Genomic DNA, 25,157 nt, shown 5'->3' with positions numbered 1-25,157 from the left:
TACACAATTAGAGTAACCTAATGAAAATGGGTCTTAATTTTCTTAATGCTAGCAATAAATTGAAAATGATAAGATTTTGGTTAACACTGAAGTCAATGTTTAGTAGTAAGCCCATCTTCATAATTTATAATAATGAATCACAAACAAGGTTCTTTTAATGAGTGGAAAATATGACTCTGGAATGTGTCTTCTAAAAAATGATCGCATATAAACTTTATTGTAAGAGAGATGTGCTAAGGAAAACACAAGCAAGGCAAGAGATAAGCAATTTATCCAAAAGCATTCAGTGTATGACTGCATCATTTTCTACATGGAAGATACGACCACTCTCAAAAATGCAATGAAATCAATTCAATTAAATAATGATCACTTTCCAATGTAAAGAAAGCAAATGTTTTCAGTATTCTTACAAGATAGTGTCTATGTTTTTTAGGGAACACACAAACATAATATGTATACAAACACCCAGAGCTGAACTGTACTCTCTTTGGAAATTACATTTTCTACCACAAAGGGAAGTAGTATGTTTCACTATTTACCTCTGATATTCTCCATTGTTTGAAGGATGGTATCGCTGCACAACTCTCTGCCTTTCTTGCTTTGGAAACATAATGCAATACAAAATCACTCTCTATTGCAAAATTATACTTTAAAAAATCATTCATGCAACACCAAAAGATTACTTTTTCTAGTTCCTAAAAAAAACTTTAAAAGTTATTCTACTTAAGTCTTTTTCCTTAAATGTATCATTGTTCATTTCTATATCCTCTTATTTATGGTTGCAATTTCTCCTGATCTTTCAGTGTATAATCATTAAGGGTCAGAATATTCATAATGTTATTAAAAACTAACTTTTAAACAGATATATATTGGTGTATTGAACATTCTTCTTACCCCTAAGAACTTCGAATAACTGGAAGGATGAATGGTAAGAAAAAAAAATAGTTAAAACAGTAGATGATGTTCTATTTTGGCTGAAATAAGTAGCAAAAGAACTAAAGATCTACAAGACCTGGCTAAACTGACTCAGAAATAATAAAAACAAAGGATTTAGAAGACCTGTCAGATAGTTAAGGCTCTGACAGTTATTAGCTATGTGCCCGTGGCATGTACCTTACTTTGTTTTTTTTCATCTGTAAATTATAGATGGCTATAATACTGCCCAAGCAAACTCGCAGAGCTATTGTGAAAATCAGATGAACTTTCATATATCTGTGTATCTTTTCTGTATCAGTGGATGTTGTACAGAGTGCTATATGTTCCTGCATCAGTATTTAGTCAGGGAAGAAAAAACAGAGAATTCGGGAAAAACTCAGAGGACCCAAATAGATTCTGCATATGGAATGCTTTTGACTTTAAAAGGTGAGCAGTAGAGGGGCGCCTGGGTGGCTCAGTGGGTTAAGCCTCTGCCTTCCGCTCAGGTCATGATCCCAGGGTTCTGGGATCGAGCCCCGCATCAGGCTCAATGCTTGGCCAGGAGCCTGCTTCCCCTTCCTCTCTCTCTGCCTCTCTCTCTGCCTGTCTCTCTGCCTACTTGTGATCTCTGTCTGTCAAATAAATAAATAAAAATTAAAAAAAAAAAAAGGTGAGCAGTAGAGAATTTATTATAGTAAAAAGAGTTATACAAATTATAGCCAGAAAAATATTTTTATTTCTTAGTAGGTGAGTTAATTTTTAAACTTTTCCACTAGTTAGAACTTACTAAAAAAACACCCCCCCCACTCTCCCATATAATCTAATTAGTCTGCTGAAACAGATTAATCAAAATGACAGGGGAGCATGGGGAGAATGAGAGGGAGAAAAAGGACACAGGTCACATGTAAACTCACAGCAGTATGACACGATTTTTCAGTTTCTCTAAGCTACAATAATTATAATGTGACATGATCTTTGTACTACTTCAGTTAATGTTAGAGTAGAGAGTTCACATAGACAAGATACGGAGGAAGATACTAAGTAGGATAACTGGCTCAACACCGTTGTACTTGAATGCTGGCTCTACCATTTATTAACTAGGATTTTATTAAGCAAGTTATTTAACATCTCTGTCCTTTGGCTTCCCCATCTATAAAATGAGGATTGAAAATGTTACCTGCTAGGATTGTTGCGAGTATTAAACAAAGTAAAACATGTAAACTAACTAAAACAGTAATACTGTAAGTGCCTGTTATTAATAATGGTCTGGCATTATAGTAATGCCGTATTAGCATGTAGCATGGTGAGATATAATAAATCTGTTGCTTTCTCTGATAATATGCCAAAGTTTCTCAAGACTCAAACCCCAATCTCCCAAAGACACAAGAATAAAGACAAGAAATATACAATATTTGAAAAAGAGGCAAATTGCCCAGCTTACCAGATTCAAAGAAGTATAAGAAATTGCAGTAGTTCAAGGAGTTGTTTAAAAAAATACTCACAAAAATAAACTAAAAAACGCTGCAGAAATTATGTTTAAAGAGTAGTTTTACAATGTTTCCACCTAAGAGTATATTTATTTTTCCAAAAGAATACTGGATTTTGGAAAACTACATTTCATCTTTGGGATAAACAAGAATTAGCTTCTGCTAATTTAAAGCGAAACAACATTCAATATCAAGCACATACTTTGATGTTATTTCTAGTTTTTAAATACAAGCTAATTTGTCTTTAAAATTCCTAAGAATATATACATAAATACATTCGTTGTTCAACAAGAAGCCCTTGATTCTAGGATGGGGAAAGAATCTCAACTAGGATTTGTCAGAGAAAATCAGGAGAAAAGCAGCCCTAATATATGTTGGGGTCTTTTCCCCTCACCTCCAAGAGCTTTCGCTGCTTTGCTGCCCTGGCTGCTTCACGCTGTGCAGCGTATAAAGCTTCTTCTTCTAGTCTTAACTTCTCTTCTTGTAAGGCTAACTGTACATGAACAAAACAATAAGGATTAACAAAAATCAGAACCTGTCTAACTGCTCTAAAAATAAAATGTTTGTTTGTAAAATTAAAAAAAAATTAAAAAAATAAATGATCTCTACAAAGCATAATAGAATCAAAATTTTTGTGATTTCTCATTTCAATTTCTCCTTTTATAAAATAATTCCAATGATATCAAACATATTATCGAACTCTTTAGAAGTTGAATTATGAAGTAGTAGCATTTAATTTGCAGAAATACAAAACTATTTCTTCCTTTAGAATATGCAGTGATCTTCATTCTCAACAATTGTTCCAATGCCTATCACCCTGACTAGTTTAATGGTTTTGGCTTTCGTAAGTCCAAGGTCTTTAAACTAAGGCCAATCATATCACCATCTATCAAAGTGAAGTAAGCTTTCACAAAGTTCATATCTCATTGATGTACATGTGTTCTGAATTTTATTTCTATCCAGTTAATCAAAAGTTACTTTCAAATTTAAGTTCTTGCCATTCATAATAGCATACTAACTGCTTTAGTGGTAATCCATTGCATGTCATATCAAACTTAAAAAAATTTCAACAATTTTTCTCTTTAGCATCTATTGCATAGCATAAATGAATGCTGCTGAAATCACTAGTTAATACTTAAAAGATTATTCTTAAATCTATAATAGAATATGACTAATTCCATTTAGTGAATAGCAAAACTATAATTACAGACCATTCCTATAAACACATTAAAGTAAGTATAACATTTATGATTATAGTTTATGGTTCACTTACTAAGAATAAACAAGTCAAGACAAACAAAAGGACTTAAAAAATATTTACTGTTAAACAGACTTTTTAAAAGTTGTTTTTAAACATAAAAATACATGTATCTCGTCAGAGTCTCTATTTGTGAATTAAGGAATTAGTTTTTAAAAGAACATATTATCTTCATTTTTGGCAGCATATGATTTCTGATCAATTAAACTGAAATAAAACAAACTATAATAAACTAAAATTTTTTAAATTTTAAATAATCTTCATCTATATAATATCTAAATATAGATCCAGTGACTGTTCATAAGGACCATATTAATTAATGAAAACTTTCTCCATAACATAAACAGAGGTCTTATGATAACATATACTTAAGCAACATAAAAATACTATTTACCTCTTTTTGAATTTTCATATCGAGAGCTTTCTGTTTTTCAGCAATAGAATCATAATGCCTCTCTCTTAGGTTGACAATTTCTTCCTCAGTAAGAGGCCTACAGAAAAAAATGAGGGAGAAAAAAGAAAGAAAAGAAAAAAACATTTTTGGTGAGAACAAGTCCAAATAAAACACAAAACACTGATCAACCAGAAAAATACTAAAATTGTATTGTCAAAAAAGTATTAAAGCAACATGATGCTATAACTTTAATGGTTAAGAGTAAAAAGGTATACATTTTAACATTTGCTATAATTTGGTATATACATTGAACATGATGATATATCATCAGAGTATTTTTCAGTACTATAACCACTTTTAAGAAATGCGGACTACATTTATCACTTTGGCTCTGCTTCAGCCATCTGACCATATCCTAAAATGTTCACCATAAAGTATAAACTTCAGTACACTATGCTCTGATAGCCCTCTTACCATTCTGGAACTCTCAATTCACATACACACTACCCTCCTGTTTATCCTGCTCAGTCGCTCTGGGTACTCCAGGGGCTTGATCCTTCCCTTTTCTCCCTGTCTACTTATCCTTATTACCTTGCTACACTTCACATACAACCAATGTGGACACCATGGCAAATCTGAAGTACTTTCTTACCAACATCTCACCTTCTTGCAATCCTATCATGATACCTCATTCACCCAGCTTACTTTCTGACCCTGGATCAATTCCACGATTAGCCCTTTCTCCTGAGAGCTGCTAGAGAAAATCTAACATTAGCAATAACCCTTTTCTTAGACATGGTCAACTCCTTCTCACATCTTAAGCTAACTACTTAAAATCTTCAAGTACTCTAAGTTCCTCATTCAAACTCTTTTCTCTAAGAAGTCAATTCCATCCCACTCTGAGACATGGGGAGCACCAACCAGCAACTCCTTCAACTTCTTTTTCCTCCTCCTCTTAGCTAAAGTCGATCTTCTCTATTTCCCCCTCCATCCTCTGAAGAGGTGACATTGCTTAACTTGCTCAAGGTCATCTGCTACACATAAGAGTATAATCTTGACTCATTCACCACTGATACCACCCTTTCTCCCCTACTCCACGGAATTCTCTGGGACATTGTTCTAACAATTAGCCCCTCTCTTTCATCTTAACCTACTCTTTTTTTTTTTTTTCTGTCTTCACCTCTCTTCCTTTTGAAGGGAAATGGGAAGAAAGAAAAAAGGAGAAAAGAGAGGGAAACCTTCATTTGACTGTATTTATCTTTAGCTACACCCTCTCTCCTTCCCATTTCTGCTAAAACTCATGAAACTGAATGTATACTGCTAGCGCATCTAGCATTTATTGCGTCAAGTTCTCTCCCATGCACTTTACACATATTAACTAATTTTAATCCTCACACCAACACTATCAGGTAGATATAGAGATAATACACATGAGGGAAATGAGATGAAGAAAGATTATGTCCAAGTAAGTCACATAATATGTGACAAATCTCGGATCTGAATTCAAGTAGTCTAGCTCCTTGCTCTTAACTACTATGCTTATCTTACCTTCTCTGTCCTTACCTCCCATTCTCTCATTACTTCATGGCAGTCTAGCTTTGCTTTCTTCCCCAGTAACTCTAGCAAAGGTGGCTTCTATGTTGCCAAATGCAGTAGACACTTTTTTTCTTTTTTAAGATTTATTTATTTATTTATTTGACAGAGATCAGAAGTAGGCAAAGAGGTAAGCAGAGAGAGAGGGGGAAGCAGGCTCCCTGCTAGCAGAGAGCCCGATAGGGGGCTTGATCCCAGGACCCTGAGGTCACAACCTAAGCCAAAAGCAGAGGCCTAATCCACTAAGCCACCCAGGCGCCCCCCCAGTAGACACTTTTAAGTCTTCATCTTCTTACTTCAGTTTGATGCAACAGTGATGGCCATTCTCTCCATTCCTTCTGTCGGCCCATCATCTCTATGACTTCCCTTGGCTTTCTATACTCTCATACTTGTTTTTGCCTACCTAGTCTTGGTCGTCTTCAGAATCCTCTTATAGTATTTGCTTATTCAATCCTCAGACTGCTACTCTCTCTCCATGCTCTAGGCACCTCACTTCCTCCTGTTCTCGATCTCAGGTTAGGTTAACTTGATAATTATGGTTTTAACCACCAGTATAAGCTAATGTCCCCTACTTCTGTTCCTCTAGCCCTTTCTGCCTACGGCTTTTTTTTTTTTTTTTTTTTTTTTTTTTTTAGGTATAACAAATAAAATTTTAAGCGTTCAGTTCATTAAGTTTTGACAATTGCATACACTTGTGTAACTGCCACACAAAGCAAGATAAAAACATATCCATCCCTCCACAAAGTTCTCTTGTGCCTCTTTTCATTCAACCCACTTTGTTCTTGCAATTTCTTCTGTCTGAAGAAGTTCTCATGAGCTAACACTTCCAGGATCAACCTAAGTGTCATCTCCTTAAAAAAGTCTACCTAGACACACCTCTTCTCACACATTTTGGGGAAATGTTCTCTCCTTTAGGTTTTCCTTGCATATTTTATAACTGCTATTTAATCTCTTTTTCCATCTTATGTTGAAATTAGTCATTTACACGAACTACCTCCCAGACCAGGATATTCTTTCTTCTAATGTAGAGAAGCATGTTTGACTTTTTAATTCCAGTGCCTAGCGCAGTGCCACATAATTGCCTAATAAATGTATGCTAAAGTAAAAAAGGTAAAGAATATGCATTCAAAATATGAAACAGTGTATGAAAATATTCTCTTGATATGAAGAACTCTCCAGTTAAAGACAGATGGTTCTTTTTTCAAGTAGCTCATATAATTTCAAAAGAATCTAAAAAGGTTGCTTAAATTAGAATATCAAGGTTCTAGTTAACCTATTAGTAAAACAAGATTTTAGAATGTCATGAGGAAGGAAAAGAGGGTTAATATTTTAAAAATTCAAGGAAATGTATTTATTGATATTAAATAGTTTTTTAAAATAAAAAATACATGACTTAGGTTCAATAGGAGAGCACTAGGTACTTATGTACATTAAATTCCTTAATGTTCAAAATAATACTTTGAGATATTATTTGCCTCAAACTTATAGAAGGAGAAAACTAAGGTCCTGAAGTGTAAACTATTCAATGCCTCAAAGCAAGCAAATGACAGAGCCTCAATTCTTAGCTTCTTATGGTTCACACAGACATTGTTTAAAATATAAAAAGCCTTACCTATGACTGCTTCCTGGGCTTTCCCCCTATGCAAAAATTAAACAAAGAAATTTCACTTGCTGAATGTTATGTAAGGCAAGTCAACAAAATTTTTACTTAATCAAAATATTTCCTGTTTATTTTTATCACAGTAAATAAATTCTATTATTAAAACTATCTTTAAAAGCTTTAAAATTTTACTATTTCTCAAGAGCAAAATTTAATATATAGCTAAATTATATAACAATTAATCGGGGGGCTCCTGGGTGGCTCAGTGGGTTAAAGCCTCTGCCTTCGGCTCAGGTCATGATCTCAGGGTCCTAGGATCGAGCCCCGCATTGGGCTCTCTGCTCAGCGGGGAGCCTGCTTCCTCCTGTCTCTCTTCCTGCCTCTCTGACTACTTGTGATCTCTCTGTCAAATAAATAAAATCTTTAAAGAAAAAAAAATAAGAAATGTCCAATAATTAATTGTTTTTTTTTAAAGATTTATTTATTTATTTATTTGACAGAGAGAGAGAGAGAGAGAGAGAGTGCACAAGTAGGCAGAGCAGCAGGCAGAGGGAGAAGCGGGCTCTCCACTGAGCAGGGAGCCTGATGCAGGGCTCGATCCCAGAACCCTGGGATCATGACCTGAGCCGAAGGCAGCCGCTTAACCGACTGAGTCACCAAAGCACCTCTCTTAATTTTTTCTAACTAATATATATTCTATACCAAATGAACTTCTGGGGTCAGGATAGTATTAGACAAGATATCTTCTATGACTTTATCATTTACAGTTATCCTCATTATTTATAAATTCCATATTTGCAAATTCACCTATGTAACATCAAAATTAATAATACCTGTGCTTTTGTGATCATGAATAGACTTGCACAAAATAGCAAAAACTTTGAGTTGCCCAAAATGCATATTCCCAGTGGAGGTAGAACATGGTGATGCTCTGCCTTCTCGTTTCAGTTCTCATACTGTCCTCTTTACAGACTATTGAGGACCATGTTTTTTGTATGTTTGTGCTTTTTTGTTGGTCATTCCACTATTTAAAATGACCCCCCTGTGTGGTGTTGAAGTGCTGTCTAATGTTCCTTGTCCCAAGGAGGCTGAATCAAGCCTTAGGGAGAAAATGTGTGTGTTAGACAGACTTCAGGTATGACTTATAGTGCTGCTGGCCTTGAGTTCAAAGTTAATGAATCAATAATATATATTAAAATAAGTTGTCAAACAGACACATGAAACAAGGTTATTTACTGATTGGTTTATGAAAATATGACTAAAAGCTTACAGGAATCTCTCTATTCCCCCTGAGAGTAATGTTCCAGTTGGTATTCACTGACTCAGCACTTATGGCAACTTTATAGGACATAATTACCATAAATAATGAGAATTAATTGTTTTTCTTTTTTTTTTTTACATGGTTATGAAATTACCTATAGTTTTTTTTTTTTTTCCTCCAAAGTAAATCATAACTACTTCCAAGACTGATTCGGATTTATGTATCTTTTTTACACACTTAAGCTATTCATATGTGATAGTTAAAATATATGGCCAAGTAACAGCAGGAATAAAACTCCAAATGATAAGGAATAGCACTATAAAACAAGATGATGTTCAGTTAAAGCAAACACAAAATATGACACGAAAGAGGAAAAGACTGGTTAGTAAAAATGAAAGCAAACAAAAAACTCAACCAAACAAAAAACACCTTAGGAAAATACATGGAACCATAATCTTTTGTCTGTTTGTTTGTTTTTTGTTAAAGATTTTATTTATTTGACAGACACAGACCACAAGTAGGCAGAGAGGCAGGCAGAGAGAGAGGAGAAAGCAGGCTCCCCATTGAGCAGAGAGCCAGGACCCTGGGATCATGACCTGAGCTGAAGGCAGAGACTTTAACCCAGGCCAGAGACTTTAACCCAGCCACCCAGGCGCCCCATGGAACCATATTCTTTTAAAAAGCAGTGTGATGCTGGGATGAACCGTAATAAAGACTGAAAGAGCTCTTACATTTAGCACTTCTGAAGTTTAGAAACTTTAAAAATACTACATTAAGTGTTTGCTTATACTAGTTCTAAAAAACACATGGAATTAAAGTAACCTTTGAAATGGGAAAGAAACGAGGTTCTAGGAAACATTAAAATATTTGGCAGAAATTTTACTGGGAAACAAAAGGCTAAGTTTTCCAACGTGTTCTACCAGATGATAATAAACATGTATTATTGTTTTTAAAAAGGATTTACACCCAAATTAATTTGGGAAATGCTAAGTTAAATAGGTTTAAATAATTTTCTTAACAGTTTCTTTAATAGTTCTTCTTAGAAGCTTTAATGTGCTAATTTACATTCTGAGACAAGTATTCTTCCATACACACTGTGGGAAATGTTGGGCTAAAGAATAATTTAAATTTGTTTGATACGTTTTCCTCTTTCTTTAGGAAACAAAAGTGATAAAAGGTCAGAGCTTGCAGTGTTCTTCCAGTAGAACTCATTTTAGAGTTGTATAGAGTAGGCCCAATGGGGGCTAAGTAACTTGTACAAATTCATACAATTAGTTTAGTTAAGTTGAAACTTAGCTCATAGACTAAAAATCTTCTAACTACAACCAGGGCATCAGAAATACACACTACATTTCATAATTCTACACCTTACTTTCTCCCTATTTTCATATATCTGTACTTGAAATGCATCTTATATTTCAGTTTTAGATGGGATGAAATGCAAAGAAATCAACAAAAAGAATAACTGTTAAAAAAGATAATGACTAAAAAGTCAGAAAGTGATTGTAGAATGGACATGTATAAATTCCACCCTGAGAAATCTATGAAAACTATGGTTAAAGAAAAAATATGGTTAAAGAAATCTATGAAAACTATGGTTAAAGAACCCTGGATTGTTGAGGAATTTTACTTACCTAATGGCAAGAGGTTAGAAATAGCTCTTTTTAAAGTTGCTGGAGTTCTACAGCATGCTTTAAAATATATTTTATATATTTATATAATATATACTTTCTATATAAAATATTAAAATCATATTTTAAGTATGTCTATATACACACACTTACATATATAGAGTACATGAAATGAATACATAAAACTATATACATATCATATATACAGCACTATATACATTATATATAAGAAAATTATGAATTATATACTAATATAAATTAGTAAAAGGACATAGTAAAGGACTAAAAAGACAAAATAAGAACCAAAAGATAAAAATCCTAAAATAAAGACAATAAAATAAACATTTCAAAAATAATGGCTAGAATTAATGAGATGACCCATGAGAACAAATATGGGTTTTGTATTATTGTGGAAATACTTACTTCATCACTTTCTACTAGATTCTCAAACTGAAAGAACAAGAAAGCAAGTGTTAGAAGGGATATTTGTCTAAGGTACATATCTCAGAAAAAACTGTTACTTTTTTTCACTTTGAAAATAATATACCTTTATATTTTTAGGATATTTGAGTCATGTGTCCCGTTATACATGAGTTCATTTGATATATCCAATAATCCAGTCAGATAGCCAAGATAAGCATATACTATTATTTATGATTTTATGTGGAAAAAAAAGGAGAATTACAGCAATTTTCTTCATCAATCAGAAACTTTTTAAGATTTATAAACTAAAACTTTCATCTGAATTATTTCATATGGGTTTTTTAAACCCACACTACCAGTTTCCATTTGAGCTCCGAACAAATTAAATGTCGTAAGGAGAATTTACTCAAGAAACAGGGACTTTAAAGATACCCAAATAAGAATTTATCTTATAATGTTTATATTTATTCATCTACTCATTCATTTAACTATTTACTGAATATCTGCCAGACGGTAGTCACTATCCCAAATACAGTGTCTTTCTGCATAAAGGAATGTAAACAATTAGATGATGATGTGATAAACAGGAGTATGTCAAATGATTGGATGAAAGTCATTACTACTAAATTATGTTACAAATATATGTACATTTTAAATATAAATAATTTGCTAAATAACCACTGAAAGAAAATAGTTTTATTGTTTACATTGTTTTATTACTTAAAGATCAAGAAAACAATGAATTCAAAAGGTTTAGAAAGACAAGAATTTAAAGAGATGACAAAAATTTTTCAAATCATCTTGAACTTTTTTAATTTGAGATTTAAAAAAAAACTAGTTTCTGATTTATATGCTTCTTTATTTAATATAGAAGGCAGTAAAGTACAGTGTTCAACCTTTGAAGGCAGGCAGATTGGGACTAGAATTAGGTTCTGCCACTTAAGGGGCTGTGTAACAAAGCCCAACTTCTTTGTTACCTGTCTAACTAAGCCTCTGATTCTCATCCCTAAAATGGGATGACTGCCAACGTGTTCAACGCAACTGTATCAAGAATTATGTTGATGACATTTATAACCTATATGGTGAAATAGGTAATACATAGCAGGAGCTGACTAGATTCTATTATCATATTTTTACATACAGAGAATAAGCAACTCAGTGACTCGAATCGTAAAGTTGCTTAAAATTAGCTTTCTGCTTTGATCCTGCTACACCTCTCTACTAGGGCAGGCCAACCGTCTATCTTTAGAATCACTGCCTATTGAGCCATTATAACTGCAAGAAGAGTACCCCCTCTCTGAATTGTGTGGAGTGAAAAAGAAAAAAACAAAAACACCACTTCTTAAGTAGAAACAGCAATTCTATTGGAAGGTCAGACCCTTAATCCACAAACTTTTCTCTATTCACCCCTCCTTTCATCACCCCAATTCCTTCCCTCTTCACTAGCATCAATACTGAAATATAAAAAGTCCATACTAAATTTAATGAAAAGAAAAATGTCTCTCCTGTCCTCCTGAAGGTATTTTTATCCAATCAGATTCATGACTCTACTCACCTCTATAGTTAAGTGCTCACCTCTTGAGCATGTTCTAAAATACTTGGATCTGGGAAGAAAAACAGAAAAACTTTACAAAACTACAATTAATCCCAAAACTGAGCCAATATAGTAGCATAAAAACATTTCTGTAAAAACATTTTTGAGAGTTTCAAACTAAGTTATGAGTTTAGAAGTATTCAACCAATATTTTTCCACTAATCTTAATATTTACTAAACCTGTAATAATAAATTTGTTGTATTTACTACACAGAACAGAATATAATTTTTAAAATTTATCTCATTATTTTTACTGTATCAAGGAAAGCATCATGTTAAAATACCAATGTGTTAAATAATGTGTAAGAGTATGTTTCCAATTTTCTTAAACATTTGCAAAATAATAAAAATCTGAAAATATATATGCCAATATGCTAAGAGTGGTTATCTCCAGATGCTGGGATTCCATGTTTATATAAAGCTAGGTGCTTTCTATTCTTTCCAGACCCATACAAATTTTAATCATTCTCTTCCATGCCTATTAGTGAAATTTACATGTAATCAAATGAGAACCTTTGTTATAGCTGCTCCAAAGACATGTATGCACTCTATTAACTATATGTCCTCTATTATAGTATGAAAGTTGGTTGTAGGGCAGAAGCACCCAAATTTCTTTAATACTAGAAGTGCCAGGAGACTGTAAGACTTTAACTTAAAATGTGGTTCCTGTTATACTGCTTAAATTAATGGAGGAAAGGACTTCCATGCTCCCACAGAGATCAAAAGTCACACTGAGGGTTCCTAATGTGGCAGGATCCTTAGACAGAAAGTACTCTCTTAAGAGATCACAAGAATCCTGGATTAGGACAGTTCAGAATGCTTTGTGAGTATTATGTGTATATGTTTGTATGGAGGGGCATATAGGTTTAGTGAAAGAAAATGTTATATTATCATGATTAAATTTTTATTTTTATAAAGAACAGAAAGAACAATGAAATCACAGGCCCCATTTTTAGTACAATCTTTATTTGCTAACAAATGCAAAACAGTTTTATTGCCCATTAAGAGATCATTAATAAAAACAAGAGGATTTGGTAATGTCATTTCCCAGATTTAATAATTTATAAAACATATCCAGTATTAAAAAAAATAACCTTAATTCTCCAAGCATTTAGTTGTCCCATTATTCTATTTTCCCTATTTCTGAGACAAAAACAGAAATGAGTTGAGCTTTCAAATAGCACTGTGTTCTAGCATTTGGATTCATGCTTAAAATACTGTATGCTCTCTCCCTGTAACTACCACTCTTTTTCCTGAATGAAGAAATTGTCTCTGATTAGCCAATTTTTCCCTCCAGATTTACTGAGTGATGTAGCTGGATAATGAAATAAAATTCAGTAATACTAAGTATCTCAGTATAAACCATCACTGTGACTTTACTGCTGAAGCAAAACCTAAAGCCGAGTGGTACATTGTCCAAACCAAGGGAAGTAACTACTGCACTACACTATATTAGATGGCAGAGCACTATGTTCTATTCCAATTATACACAGATACATGACTAAACTTAGAATTCCAAGGTGTTGGCTGTGGTAAACGTCTCACTTTTCTGTCCCTTTTACTAACATCTAACTATAGTGAGGATGATCATGCTCTTGCATGACTGACTTTCTGATTATCTGACCAAACAAGACCATAGCCAACCCCCAGATTTCATTTTATTGATTCAGGGTTATACAGAAACTGAGCAGACAGACAATATTTTCCTCAGAGCTCTAGGGTGGTGCTAGGAGTTAAGCTTCTGAAAATCTGCAAAGAGAGGACTGAAATCAATCAAAAGAATGTTCTGACAGTGCTGAAGTCATCCCTAATAATCAGTTACATCCCCAATCTGCCCATGATCTGGCAGTAGTTGAGAAACCTAGTATTCTTATAAGAAATTCTACCTTTTGGGGCGCCTGGGTGGCTCAGTTGGTTAGACAACTGCCTTCAGCTCAGGTCATGATTCTGGAGTCCCGGGATTGAGTCCCATGTCGGGTTCCCTGCTCAGCAGGGAGTCTGCTTCTCCCACTGACCTCTCTCCTCTCATGCTCTCTCTCATGCTCTCTCTCTCTCTCAAATAATTAAAAAAAAAAAAAAAAAAGAAATTCTACCTTTTGTCCAAGATTGTTTGATCTGGATTTCCATCTCACAACCAAAGTCCCGACTAATAAATAAACATGAGTCTATATAATATAGAATGGCAAAAGAGCAAATTAGTAGGAAAAAACCTACTAAAACCAAAACAATGAAAATGGAAGGTAAACAGAAAAGCAAAATATGTGAAAATAACATTTAAGCTTTCCTTTTTTAGATAGATTAGATTGTGACCTTATTATTCACAAAGGGCATATATTGGCTACTAGTATCATAAATGCCAAGATTAGATTAATAGATTAAAGTAAATACTCAATTTGGCAAACTCAGAGGCAACATTTTTTATTAGAAGAGCTTTGTCCTGGGATTTATCTGAAAGGAAGTCGAGAAATATTGTGATACACATTTTAAAAGTAATTGGAAAGCCAGCTGTTTGAAAGTAGCATTTTAGGGGCGCCTGGGTGGCTCAGTGGGTTAAGCCTCTGCCTTCAGCTCAGGTCATGATCTCAGGATCCTGGGATCGAGCCCCACATCGGGCTCTCTGCTCAGCAGGGAGTCTGCTTCCTCCTCTCTCTCTTTGCCTGCCTCTCTGCCTGCTTGTGATCTCTGTCTGTCAAATGGATAAATAAAATCTTAAAAAAAAAAAAAAAAGAAAGTAGCATTTTAGATTTCACAGAGCTCTCCATTACTTAAGCAGTAAATGAAAGAAATTGAAACTAAAATCTTTTCATATTATTGGATCCTTAAAATCCTAATACATTTGGAATACAACTTTCTCAGTATTTCCTGTAATAAACTGCCCTGATATTTTGTATTTTCTACCTCACAGTTTTATTCTAGAATAAGGAGCGCGACTCCTGGCAATCCTCCTCTACTTCTAGGTATAGATGAGAATACAAGTGAAAGGTAAGTAGAACAACAGGGGTGGGGGGTGGGGAGTACTTGTTTATTAAATGTGGCCTCAAGCATTTACATTTTTATTTCATAAATATTTATTGAATACCTAACTAAGTGGCTGGCACAGCTCTAAAGTGCTGGCAATAACGACTGTCAATAAAACAGGCAAAGAACCTGCCGCCTTGCAGCTAACATTCTTGGGAATGAATAACAGTAAGTACATAAATGATCAGGTGGTGAGAAGTGCTATGAAAAAATAAATACCTCAGAGTATGCAAAGATAGAGACTAGGAGAGGGAGGTTATTTTACATAGGGTGGTCAGGGCGAGTCTTTCTGTTAAAGAAAAACTGGAACAAAGACTCCTAAGGCTATGACAAAGCCAGCTAGCTAGATAACTGGAGGAAAAGAATTCTGAGCAGAAGAAAGAGAAACAAAAGCTTTGAGGCAAAATTGTGCTTGGCATACTCTAAATGAGCGGGGGACCTGAATGGCTGGAGTAGAGGAGAAAGAGAGAGGGTCTGGGAAACAGCCAGGGTCTTTGGGCCTTTGTTGGCCATGGAGAGGATTTTGGAGTTTCTTCTCAGTAGCTCAGAATTCACAAGAGATATTTTGGTCTTTGGCATTCACCTTTTTTTTTTTTTTAGCTTTTATTATGAAAAATTTGAAATATATAATAAAGTAGAGAGGAAAGCATCATAAACCTCCTCGTACCCATCACCCTACTTAAAAAATTACCATTTTCCTAGTCTTATTACTACAACTCCCTTCTTTTGTTTTGGTAGAGTATCTTAAAGCAAATCCCAGACATGTATGTTATCTTACCCTTACCTCAGTTACTACCTCTATATGTTAAGAACATTTTTGTCAACCTAACCATATTACCACCTAACAAAATTAAAAATCATTTCTTAACATCACCTAATAGCCAGTCTATATTTCAACCTCCCTATCTTTTTATAAATGATTTGGTCAAATCAGATTTCCAACAAGGTCTACCTACTGCATTTGCTTGTTAGGCCCCGTCTAAGTCTCTTTTAAAGTCTATAACAGCCCTCCTTGCTGTGCCACCACCTTTTTTCATGCCCCAATTTCTTGGAGAAATTGTGTCATTTGTCCCGTAGAATTTCTTACTTCTTAGGTTTGGCTGACTTTTTTCCTCTTGGTGTTGTTTGCCTCCTCTATTCTCTGTATTTCCTATGTACTGACAATTTGATTTAAATTGAGGGCAGTTTTTTAAGGCAAGAACTCTTCGTATGTGGTACCTGCTACTGAACCAAATTATGAGGAATTTTATTTTTGTCTGCCTTACTTTTACTGACTCCGAGAATGATTTGTAGGTTCAGGTATCGTCAGCCTAGTTCATCTAATATAAAGCTTCCCATCAACCTTTCACCAAATGGTTTCAGCATCCACTACTAATCACTGCTTAGCTCCATTATTTCATGAGAAGGTACAAAATCATGACTTTCTAAATCTACCATTCTTTAAGAATTTATTCTTAAAGCACTTCACTGGAAGATCCTAAACAGATGATCTGATCTAAGTTTTAAGAGGCCAATTAGGAATCTTTTGTACTAGCACAACAGAGAAATGATGGTAGCTTGGATGGATCATCAAGTTGAAGTCCTAAAAAGCAGTTCTGAAAAAAAGACTGACAGAATTTGCTAATGAATTAGTTGTAGGAATGTATGTAAAAAGGAAGAATCAAGGATATCTCCTAAGTTTTTGTCCCGAACAACCAGAAGAATGAGAAGTTGCCATTTACTGAGATGAAAAAAGCTAGGAAAGGAGAGGCCTGGTGTTTTTAGATGCCTTAAGCTTGACGTCCACACGTAGTTAAAGTTCTCTAGAACTCTAGATGAGAGTTCGCTATTCAAATTCCAAGTCTCTTACATTAAGATAAACATCAGTCCAAAATGCCCTTGTATTTTCTATAATTAACACTGGGGCTACTTCTCAATTCCCAATCTTTAAGAACACCATTCTTTTCTTCTTGGCTTCAAACCCAGGAAATTCATCTTTGTTTTCTTTTCCTATCTCAAGGAAGGTTTCCTTAAACAAAGATGCAATGCCAGCAATTTTTCCTCTCCCATATGTCTGCTTCATGTTATTACTAATACATACACATGGCTATTATTTTTAAGAATTTTACTTCCAATCACTATGGAGATATAGAAGTATAGCTTATTCCTGGGAAAGAGAGGAAGAATGAGTTATTTCCCCAAAAGTGAAATACCAAGAAACAAAAGTTAAAACTATAAAAGCAATATACCATTAATGCACCTGCTACCTTGACAAGCTAAATTACCTTAAAGAAACAGAATAGCTCTTGGGCTCTGAGACTTAAACAGAAGTAGTTAACATCTAAAAGAAGCTATGGTAAAGTAGAGGAAATGGAAGTACAGGAAACAGAGAAACAAATGTTAGCAGAGTTAATCCAAAGCCTATATGTAGAGGAGTCCCTGGTTCAAGGAACTGATCTTCCTGGCTCCAGTGGTAGGTTGTGCTCCCAGGTAACAGGTTATTTGAATTGCCTAACTTTTTCTAAATCTGTACTCACTAAGAGCTTCCACCCCATTATTCTTTACTCACAGCGAAAGAATGTCCTTATCTGAACATAAAAGTACTAAGCAGTTCCTGGACAGTTATATCTCACACTTTTAATAGCCAAATATGCCTTCTGGTTTTCTCTATTTAACCCAATAAAGCTGAGGGCAAGAGGCTGGGACAAGGAGAAATCACCAATGTGATTGTTCAAACAAAATTGCTATGTGTTAATGAAACAACAAAGCTAGACCTAGGAAAAAATCACAGGACTCGTTTTATCCAGGTCTCCCAAGTCCTGTGCAGTAATATTTCATTATAGTACATAGGTCCTATTTGAGAATATTTTCTTCAAAAATGAAGTTTTAGTTGTATATAAATGGCACCATTAAAAAAGAACAGAGGAAAATGAGATAAAAAAGAAACTGGGTCAGTTTAAAACCAGATTTGATATCAACTAATTAAACTACATTTACAACAACCTTTGATCAAAGTTAAATGTTAGAAGATAAACAAAATGATTAAAAGTAGTAATCTGGGTGGCTCAGTCAGTTAACTGGCTGCCTTTAGCTTAGGTCATGATCCCAGGGTCCTGGGATCGAGTCCCACATCGGGCTCCCTGCTCAGCGGAGAGTCTGCTTCTGCCTCTCCCCCTACCTGCTGCTCTGCCTACTTGTACTCTCTCTCTCTCTCTCAAATAAATAAAAATAAAATCTTAAAAAAAAAAAAAAGTAGCAATGTCTATTCCAAAGGCCTGACTCTTGATTACTGTTACTTGGTTTAGAGAAATAACACTTTGCTTTCTTCAATTTGAAAAAAATGTTTTATTGACTTGAAGCTTCCTGGTATACATAATGTTACAAAAACCAAAGTATAACAAGCTATTACTGTAATGGAGATCAAAGAGCGATTTACATTTAGTCAGTACCTATAACAGGCTATTATAATGTATTATGAACTCAGGGTTTTTTTTTAAATGAACTTAGTTTTTATATGTATTTTTATATACATTTCCTCTCCACAATAATTCTACGAGATACTATAATCTTATGGATCTGAACTGTTCAATATGATAGCCATTAGCCAGGTGTGGCTATTGAGCAGTTGAAATGTGGCTAGTCTGAATTAAGAATTCAGTCTGAATATTTCAAATAGATACTGGATTTTTGAAGACTTAGTACCAAACCAAAAAAACCAAACCAAACCAAACCAAAACAACAACAACATCAAAAATAAAATGATCTAACTCCGGTAACTAAGCTCTTTTCAACATATATCCATGATCAAACACAAACATCTTTTAGATCTTCCTCAATTCCTCCTCCAAGTTCAACTGATCATAGTTCTTCAGTTGAAAACACTGATGTGCATGTTCCAATACTGTGTGCAGCTGAGAATCTAAACGTGTGATTTTATACATAACACTGCTTACAGTATATGCTTTTAGCATTTATAAAGCATTTGTTCTATTATTCATAAAAAGTTCTTCACTAAATATTAGGAGTAAATAAACCTGCTGACACTTAAAATTATAAGAAAATCTGGTCTAATACTTTCATTAACTTCTTAAAAATCTAAAAATAAAGAATAGCCATCCTACTTTGTAGACCTATTGTTAGCATATAAATGGGTCTTGTTGTACAAAGTTCCCTAAACGTCGCTAAAAAATTTGAAGTAAATCAGTACAGAACAATTTAAGATTTTTCATTATGCAAATATAACTGCTTAAAAATAAAAATAGGCAGCTAAAAACCATATTATCTGCTTTCATATTTGTAACTCTTGACTAAAGCTATTGAATCTCAAAGAATCTCAATTTGTTTCATCTATAATAACAAAACTCCAAGAGAGAACTCCCAAGCTCATACGGACCAGAGATTTTTGGAGGAGTGAATGTTGGAAGTATCAGAGAAAACAACATGAGAAAATGGCAATGGTAAATCTAGGAATGGCATCCATTCCTACCTTGGGACAAAAATCAATTATTAAGTTATTATTACTGACAGGAAACTGAAGTACACCTCTGAGAGCTGAAATAAGAAAGGGAAAAAAAGTAAGTCCCTGAAATAGACACAATACACGAAAATACCTCTAATAATATATATTTAGTTCTAACAGCTGTTTTAATAATCTGCCATTCTTATACTTTGGCATGTAACAGTCACTTTCTTAAAAAATGAAGATTCCTGAGCTCCCCATCCCGTTGATTTCCAGAGCCTGGGTATTATATTCTGTTTTACTCATCTATTTATCTGGCCTTGGACCATTCAACAGGGTTTTGATTATTAGAACATATCTGATAAGGCAAGTTGCCTTCCTCAAAATTTGCAGGCTATTTTTGGTTTCTTTGTTCTTTCATAAAATTTGTTGGAATCAGTTTGTTAAGTTCAGTGCAACTGCTGGAATTGCACTCAGTTCTCATCTTTCTACCCATAAACATGTCACTATCCTCCATTTGTTTTTTGTTTCTATTTATTTATTTATTTATTTATTTTAAAAAATATTTTATTTATTTATTTGACGGACAGAGATCACAACTAGGCAGAGAGACAGGGAGAGAGAGGAGGGGAAGCACGCTCCCTGCCAAGCAGAGAGCCCAATGCGGGGCTCGAACCCAGAACCCTGGGATCATGACCTGAGCCAAAGGCAGAGGCTTTAACCCACTGAGCCACCCAGGTGCCCCTGTTTTTTGTTTTTAAATGCTATTTTGATTTTACACATCTACTATTGACTTATTCCTAGTTTATTTTTCACTGCTAACATGGAAAATAATTTTTAAAATATGTATTATTTGTTGCTAGAATATAGGAATAAAATAAAATTTTAGTGTAAATATTAGACAGCATTCACATTAACAGATAGGGAAAAACATCTGACAACACCAAGTGTTAGGAAGTAGAACAATGTAAACCACTGTTGGTAAAAGTATAAGCTGGTAAAATTACTTTGAAAAGTTTGATATTTTCCATTAAGTTTGAAGATATATGTCAGCTATGACAAAGCTATTCCATTCCTGGGTATAGGTACCCAAAGAATCTCTCATACACACATACAAAGAGTCATTTATAAGAATGTTAACTGAAGTAGTAATAGCAAAAAAACCTCAAGATAATCTACAAGAGAATGGATAAATTAATGATAGCCTATTTATACAATGACATACTACACAGGAGCATAAATGAATGAAATGAACCAGAACTGCATGTATGAAAGTGGAAATTTTGAATAAATACTCCAGGTAAAATCAATACCCTCAGTCAAAGAACTAATCAATCAATGTTTACTATATTCAGAATGACTACAGGGGAATAAAAACACCACTTTTCCCTTCAAGCTGGGAGTAAACTTAGGTCCACATAAGAAGTTGCTCCTCCAAGTGTCAGGAACCATGTGACTCCTAGAGAAATGAGTAGAGATAAATGCATAAAGAATAAGGGAATACATGAATAATGTTTGCAATTAAATTTGAGTCTAGGTACTATAGTGGAGTCAGTGAGAGAAATTGATAGATTAAAGAAACATTTAGAACATGAAAATCATCTGGATGGGGAACGGACTGGAAAAATGGTATGATGGAGAGGAGATCAGAATCTTAATAGGGACATAGTATGAAAGCAGGAGTCAAGAATGAAGGTGTGAGAGGGAAAAAAAAATGTGACAAATCCAAGGTATAAGACTTAAATGCCAGGGGTGAAAATAAAGAACTAAGTGATATGAGAAGCTGGAAGAGTCCTCCAGGAATACATCAGTATCACAAAAAGTAAAGCTTAACTGTAAAGAAAATGATTAAAGTCACAACATGTGTGCATTTAATTTTTATGAATTCAGCCATAAGCCTTGGAGGTAAAGGGGAAGTTTGAAATAATGTGGGCAACAATCCACTGTTCTATTTAAGATCATCTATATTCAGGTGTATAATTATGGTGAAAACTAAGCTGCTGAAAAAAAGCGGCTCCAAAAACAATGATTTAAAGAAAATAGTAGGTTATTTTTCTTCTCCCATAACAGTCTAGAACTCCCAAAAGTCATCCATGGACATTCATTTGTACATAATACTTATATCCCTTATGTCTCTAAACCAAGTTGCTGTATATTTATTCTACTACTGCCAAAAAAGTGAAAATGGACACAAACATGTAAAGGATATTAAAGAGGGAGAAAAGATAAGCTAACATACTCTGAATGATGGTGGCACATAAAAAACTTAGACGAGTGGGACACGTGTGTGGCTCAGTTGCTTAAGCTTTGGACTCTTGATTTCAACTTGGGTCATGATCTTCAGGGTTGTGCGGATCAAGATCTGCGATAGGCTCCACACTCAGCAGGGAGTCTGCTTGAAATTCTCTGTCCATCTCCCTCTCCCCTCCCCACTGAGGGCTCTCTCTCTCTCTCTCTAATAAATAAACCTTTAAAAGAATTTGGGAGAGTTTAAAAGTAAATGTATTACACAAGTGAAGATTCTTGTATATATCTTTATCAATGTTATCAAAAGCAGATATCAAGACAATCTTTTATTAATAAATCAGTCTCATAAAGAGTAGACCAAAAGTGCAGTTTTTTATGCTTCTACATGTTATTTTGCATAGCAGATACTCTTTTACACCAAAGTGACTTAACTAAAAGATAACTGTAAAATTTTCACAAATCCTACATTGGCATTGTACCTTTTTTTCATACACTTCTATATGTTAAAATAAAATAGGAAAGTCTTTCCCTACATCTTCTGTTTAACATTATAAATAAATAATGAAGAACTGTGGTAAATTGTTTCAAAGTATATTAAAAATTAAAAGCTTCCCAATACTTTTTTTCTTCTGAACAGAAGATTGGAAAGGTTACAAATCAGATATCTCTCAGACTATTACAATAAAGATGATAGACACATCATTTTTCAATTATTATCAAATACTTCGATGAAGGTTTAATAATTCAAATCTCAAGGGATGATCCATCAATAGATTTTCCAGGTGGGGATAGTGTCAACGTAGGTGGTTTTTTTAATTTAAAGATTTTACTTATTTGTCAGAGAAAGAGTGCACAAGCAGGGGGAGAAGCAGGCAGAGAGAAGTAGGCTCCTTGTTGAGCAGAGAACCTGATGCAGGACTCAATCCCAGGACCTTGGAATCATGACCTAAGCCAAAGGCAGACGCTTAACTGATTTTAAAATAAAGTAATAATATTTACTGTTTATTAAGTCCCTCATTAATGAGGGCAAATTTAGGAAGAATGGATGTTCAGAAAATTCATTTTATGCCTTGGAAAGGAAAGACAACTCTTTGTTACACATGTTTAAGACAGAAAACATGGGTTTAAAAAGGTCACTGCCTTTTTTTAAAAATTTTTAATGGAAGTACAGTTAACATACAGTGTTATATTAATTTCAGGTATACAATATAGTAATTCAACAATTCCATACATCGCCCAGTGCCCATTAGGATAAGTGCCCATTAGGATAAACTTCCCCTTTACCTCCAAGGCTTATGGATGAATTCCCCATCACCTAGGTCACCCATACCCCCACCGACCTCCCCTCTTGGTAACCATGTTTGTTCTCTATAGTTAAGAGTCTGTTTCTTGCTTTGTCTTTTTTCCCCCTTTGCTTGTTTCTTACATTCCACATGAGTGAAATCTTATGGCATTTGCCTTTCTCAGACTGCCTTATTTCGATTAGCATTATACTCTATAATCCCACACATATTGTTGCAAATAGAAAAATTACATTCTTTTATATGGCTGAATATATACACCACATCTTCTTTATCCATTCATCTATAGATGGACACTTGGGCTGTTTCCACGACTTTGCTATAGTAAATAATGTTGCTATAAACATAGGGGCGCATATATCTCTTTGAATTAGTGTTTTTATATTTTTTTGAGTAGTTACCTAGTAGTGCTGGATTGTAGGGTAGTTCTATTTTTAACTTTTTAAGAAACTTCCACATTGTTTTTCTTGGTGGCTGCACCAGTTTGCATTCCCTCCAACACTGCATGAGGGTTCCTTTTTCTCCACATCCTCACCAACATGTTGCTTCTTACGTTGTTGATTTTAGCCATTCTGACAGGTGTGAGGTGATCTCTCATTGTAGTTTTGCAGTCTCAGTTTACTTTTGCTTTCTTTTTTCTATATGTGGCTGTCCAATTTTCCCAACATCATTTGTTGAAGAGACTGTCCTTTTCCCATTGGATATTCTTTCCTGTTTTGTCAATGATTAGTTGACCATAGAGTTGAAGGTCCATTTCTGGGGTCTCTATCCTGATCCACTGATCTATGTATCTGTTTTGTGCCAGTACCATACTGTCTTGATGATTACAGCTTTGTAATTTAATGTGAGGTCTGGAATTGTGATGCCCCCAGCTTTGCTTTTCAAGGTTGCATTGGCTATTCAGGGTTTTTTATGGTTCCATACAAAGTTTAGGATTATTTATTCCAGTTCTGTGAAAAAAGCTGTTGGTCTTTTAATAGTGATTGCATTAAATGTGTAAATTGCTTTGGGTAGTATAGACATTTTAACGATATATGTTCTTCTTATCCATGAGCATAGAATATCTTTCCATTTCTTTGGTTCTTCTTGAATTTCTTTCACCAGTGTTTTATAGTTTTTAGAGTACAGGTCTTTCATACTTTATTATTTTTGGTGCAATTGTAAATGGGACTGTTTTTCTTAATTTATCTTTCTGCTGCTTCATTAGTATACAGAAATGCAAGATTTCTGTACATTGATTTTGTATCCCAAGACTTTACTGAATTCATTTATCAGTTTGTTTTTTCGTGAAGTCTTCAAGATTTTTTTATATAGTATCATGTCTTCTGCAAATAGTGCAAGTTTTACTTCTTCCTTACCAATTTGGAGTCTTTTTAATTCTTTTTATTGTCTGATTTCTGTGGCTACGACTTCCAGTACTATGTGGTATTGTCTTGTTCCTGACCATAAGGAAAAATCTCTGTTTTCACCAATGAGTATGTTGTTTGCTGTGGGTTTTTCATATATGGCCTTTATTAACATATATAACATATATATTAACATACATAACATATATGAGGTATGTTCCCTCTCACTCTACTTTGTTAAGGGTTTTTATCATGAATGGATGTTGTACTTTGTGAAATGCCTTTTCTGCACTATGAAACGACCACATGGTTTTTATCCTTTCTCCCCTTGATGTGATATATCGCAAGGATTGATTTCTGAATACTGAACCACCCTTGCAACCCAGGAATAAATCTCATGATTGTGGTGAATGATTTTTTTAATGTATTGTTGAATTCAGTTTGCTAGTATTTTGTTGAGGGCTTTTGCATCTATGTTCATCAGAGATACTGGCATATAGTTCTCTTTTTTGGTGGCCCTTTGTCTGGTTTTGCTATCCCGTTAATGCTGGCCTCATAGAATGAATTTGTAAGTTTTTCTTCCTTTCTATTTTTTGGGGCTAATTTGAGAAGTAATTTATCTAGTCTATAGCATATTGGGGATATGGCAAG

The 25,157-nt window shown here is 34.3% G+C and overlaps 1 protein-coding gene across 4 annotated transcripts in view; it reads right to left on the bottom strand.

Annotated features, from left to right (window-relative positions):
* Positions 1-25,157, bottom strand: part of AP1AR (adaptor related protein complex 1 associated regulatory protein) — a 40,710-nt gene that overhangs the window by 4,863 nt on the left and 10,690 nt on the right. The window contains exons 2-7 of one of the 4 annotated variants that reach the window (XM_047718225.1): positions 12,118-12,187; positions 10,563-10,589; positions 7,260-7,285; positions 4,055-4,151; positions 2,797-2,895; positions 540-598 (exon numbers count right to left, since the gene is read on the bottom strand). In XM_047718225.1, the coding sequence (XP_047574181.1) occupies positions 540-598; positions 2,797-2,895; positions 4,055-4,151; positions 7,260-7,285; positions 10,563-10,589; positions 12,118-12,187 (378 nt within the window). The remainder of the gene's footprint in view (positions 1-539; positions 599-2,796; positions 2,896-4,054; positions 4,152-7,259; positions 7,286-10,562; positions 10,590-12,117; positions 12,188-25,157) is intronic. The other 3 variants (XM_047718226.1, XM_047718227.1, XM_047718228.1) reach the window with 3 other exon arrangements.

Source organism: Lutra lutra, chromosome 2 (genome assembly GCF_902655055.1).
Source record: "Lutra lutra chromosome 2, mLutLut1.2, whole genome shotgun sequence".
Classification (NCBI taxonomy): Eukaryota; Metazoa; Chordata; class Mammalia; order Carnivora; family Mustelidae; genus Lutra; species Lutra lutra.
This window is presented reverse-complemented; position numbering and strand designations above follow the sequence as displayed.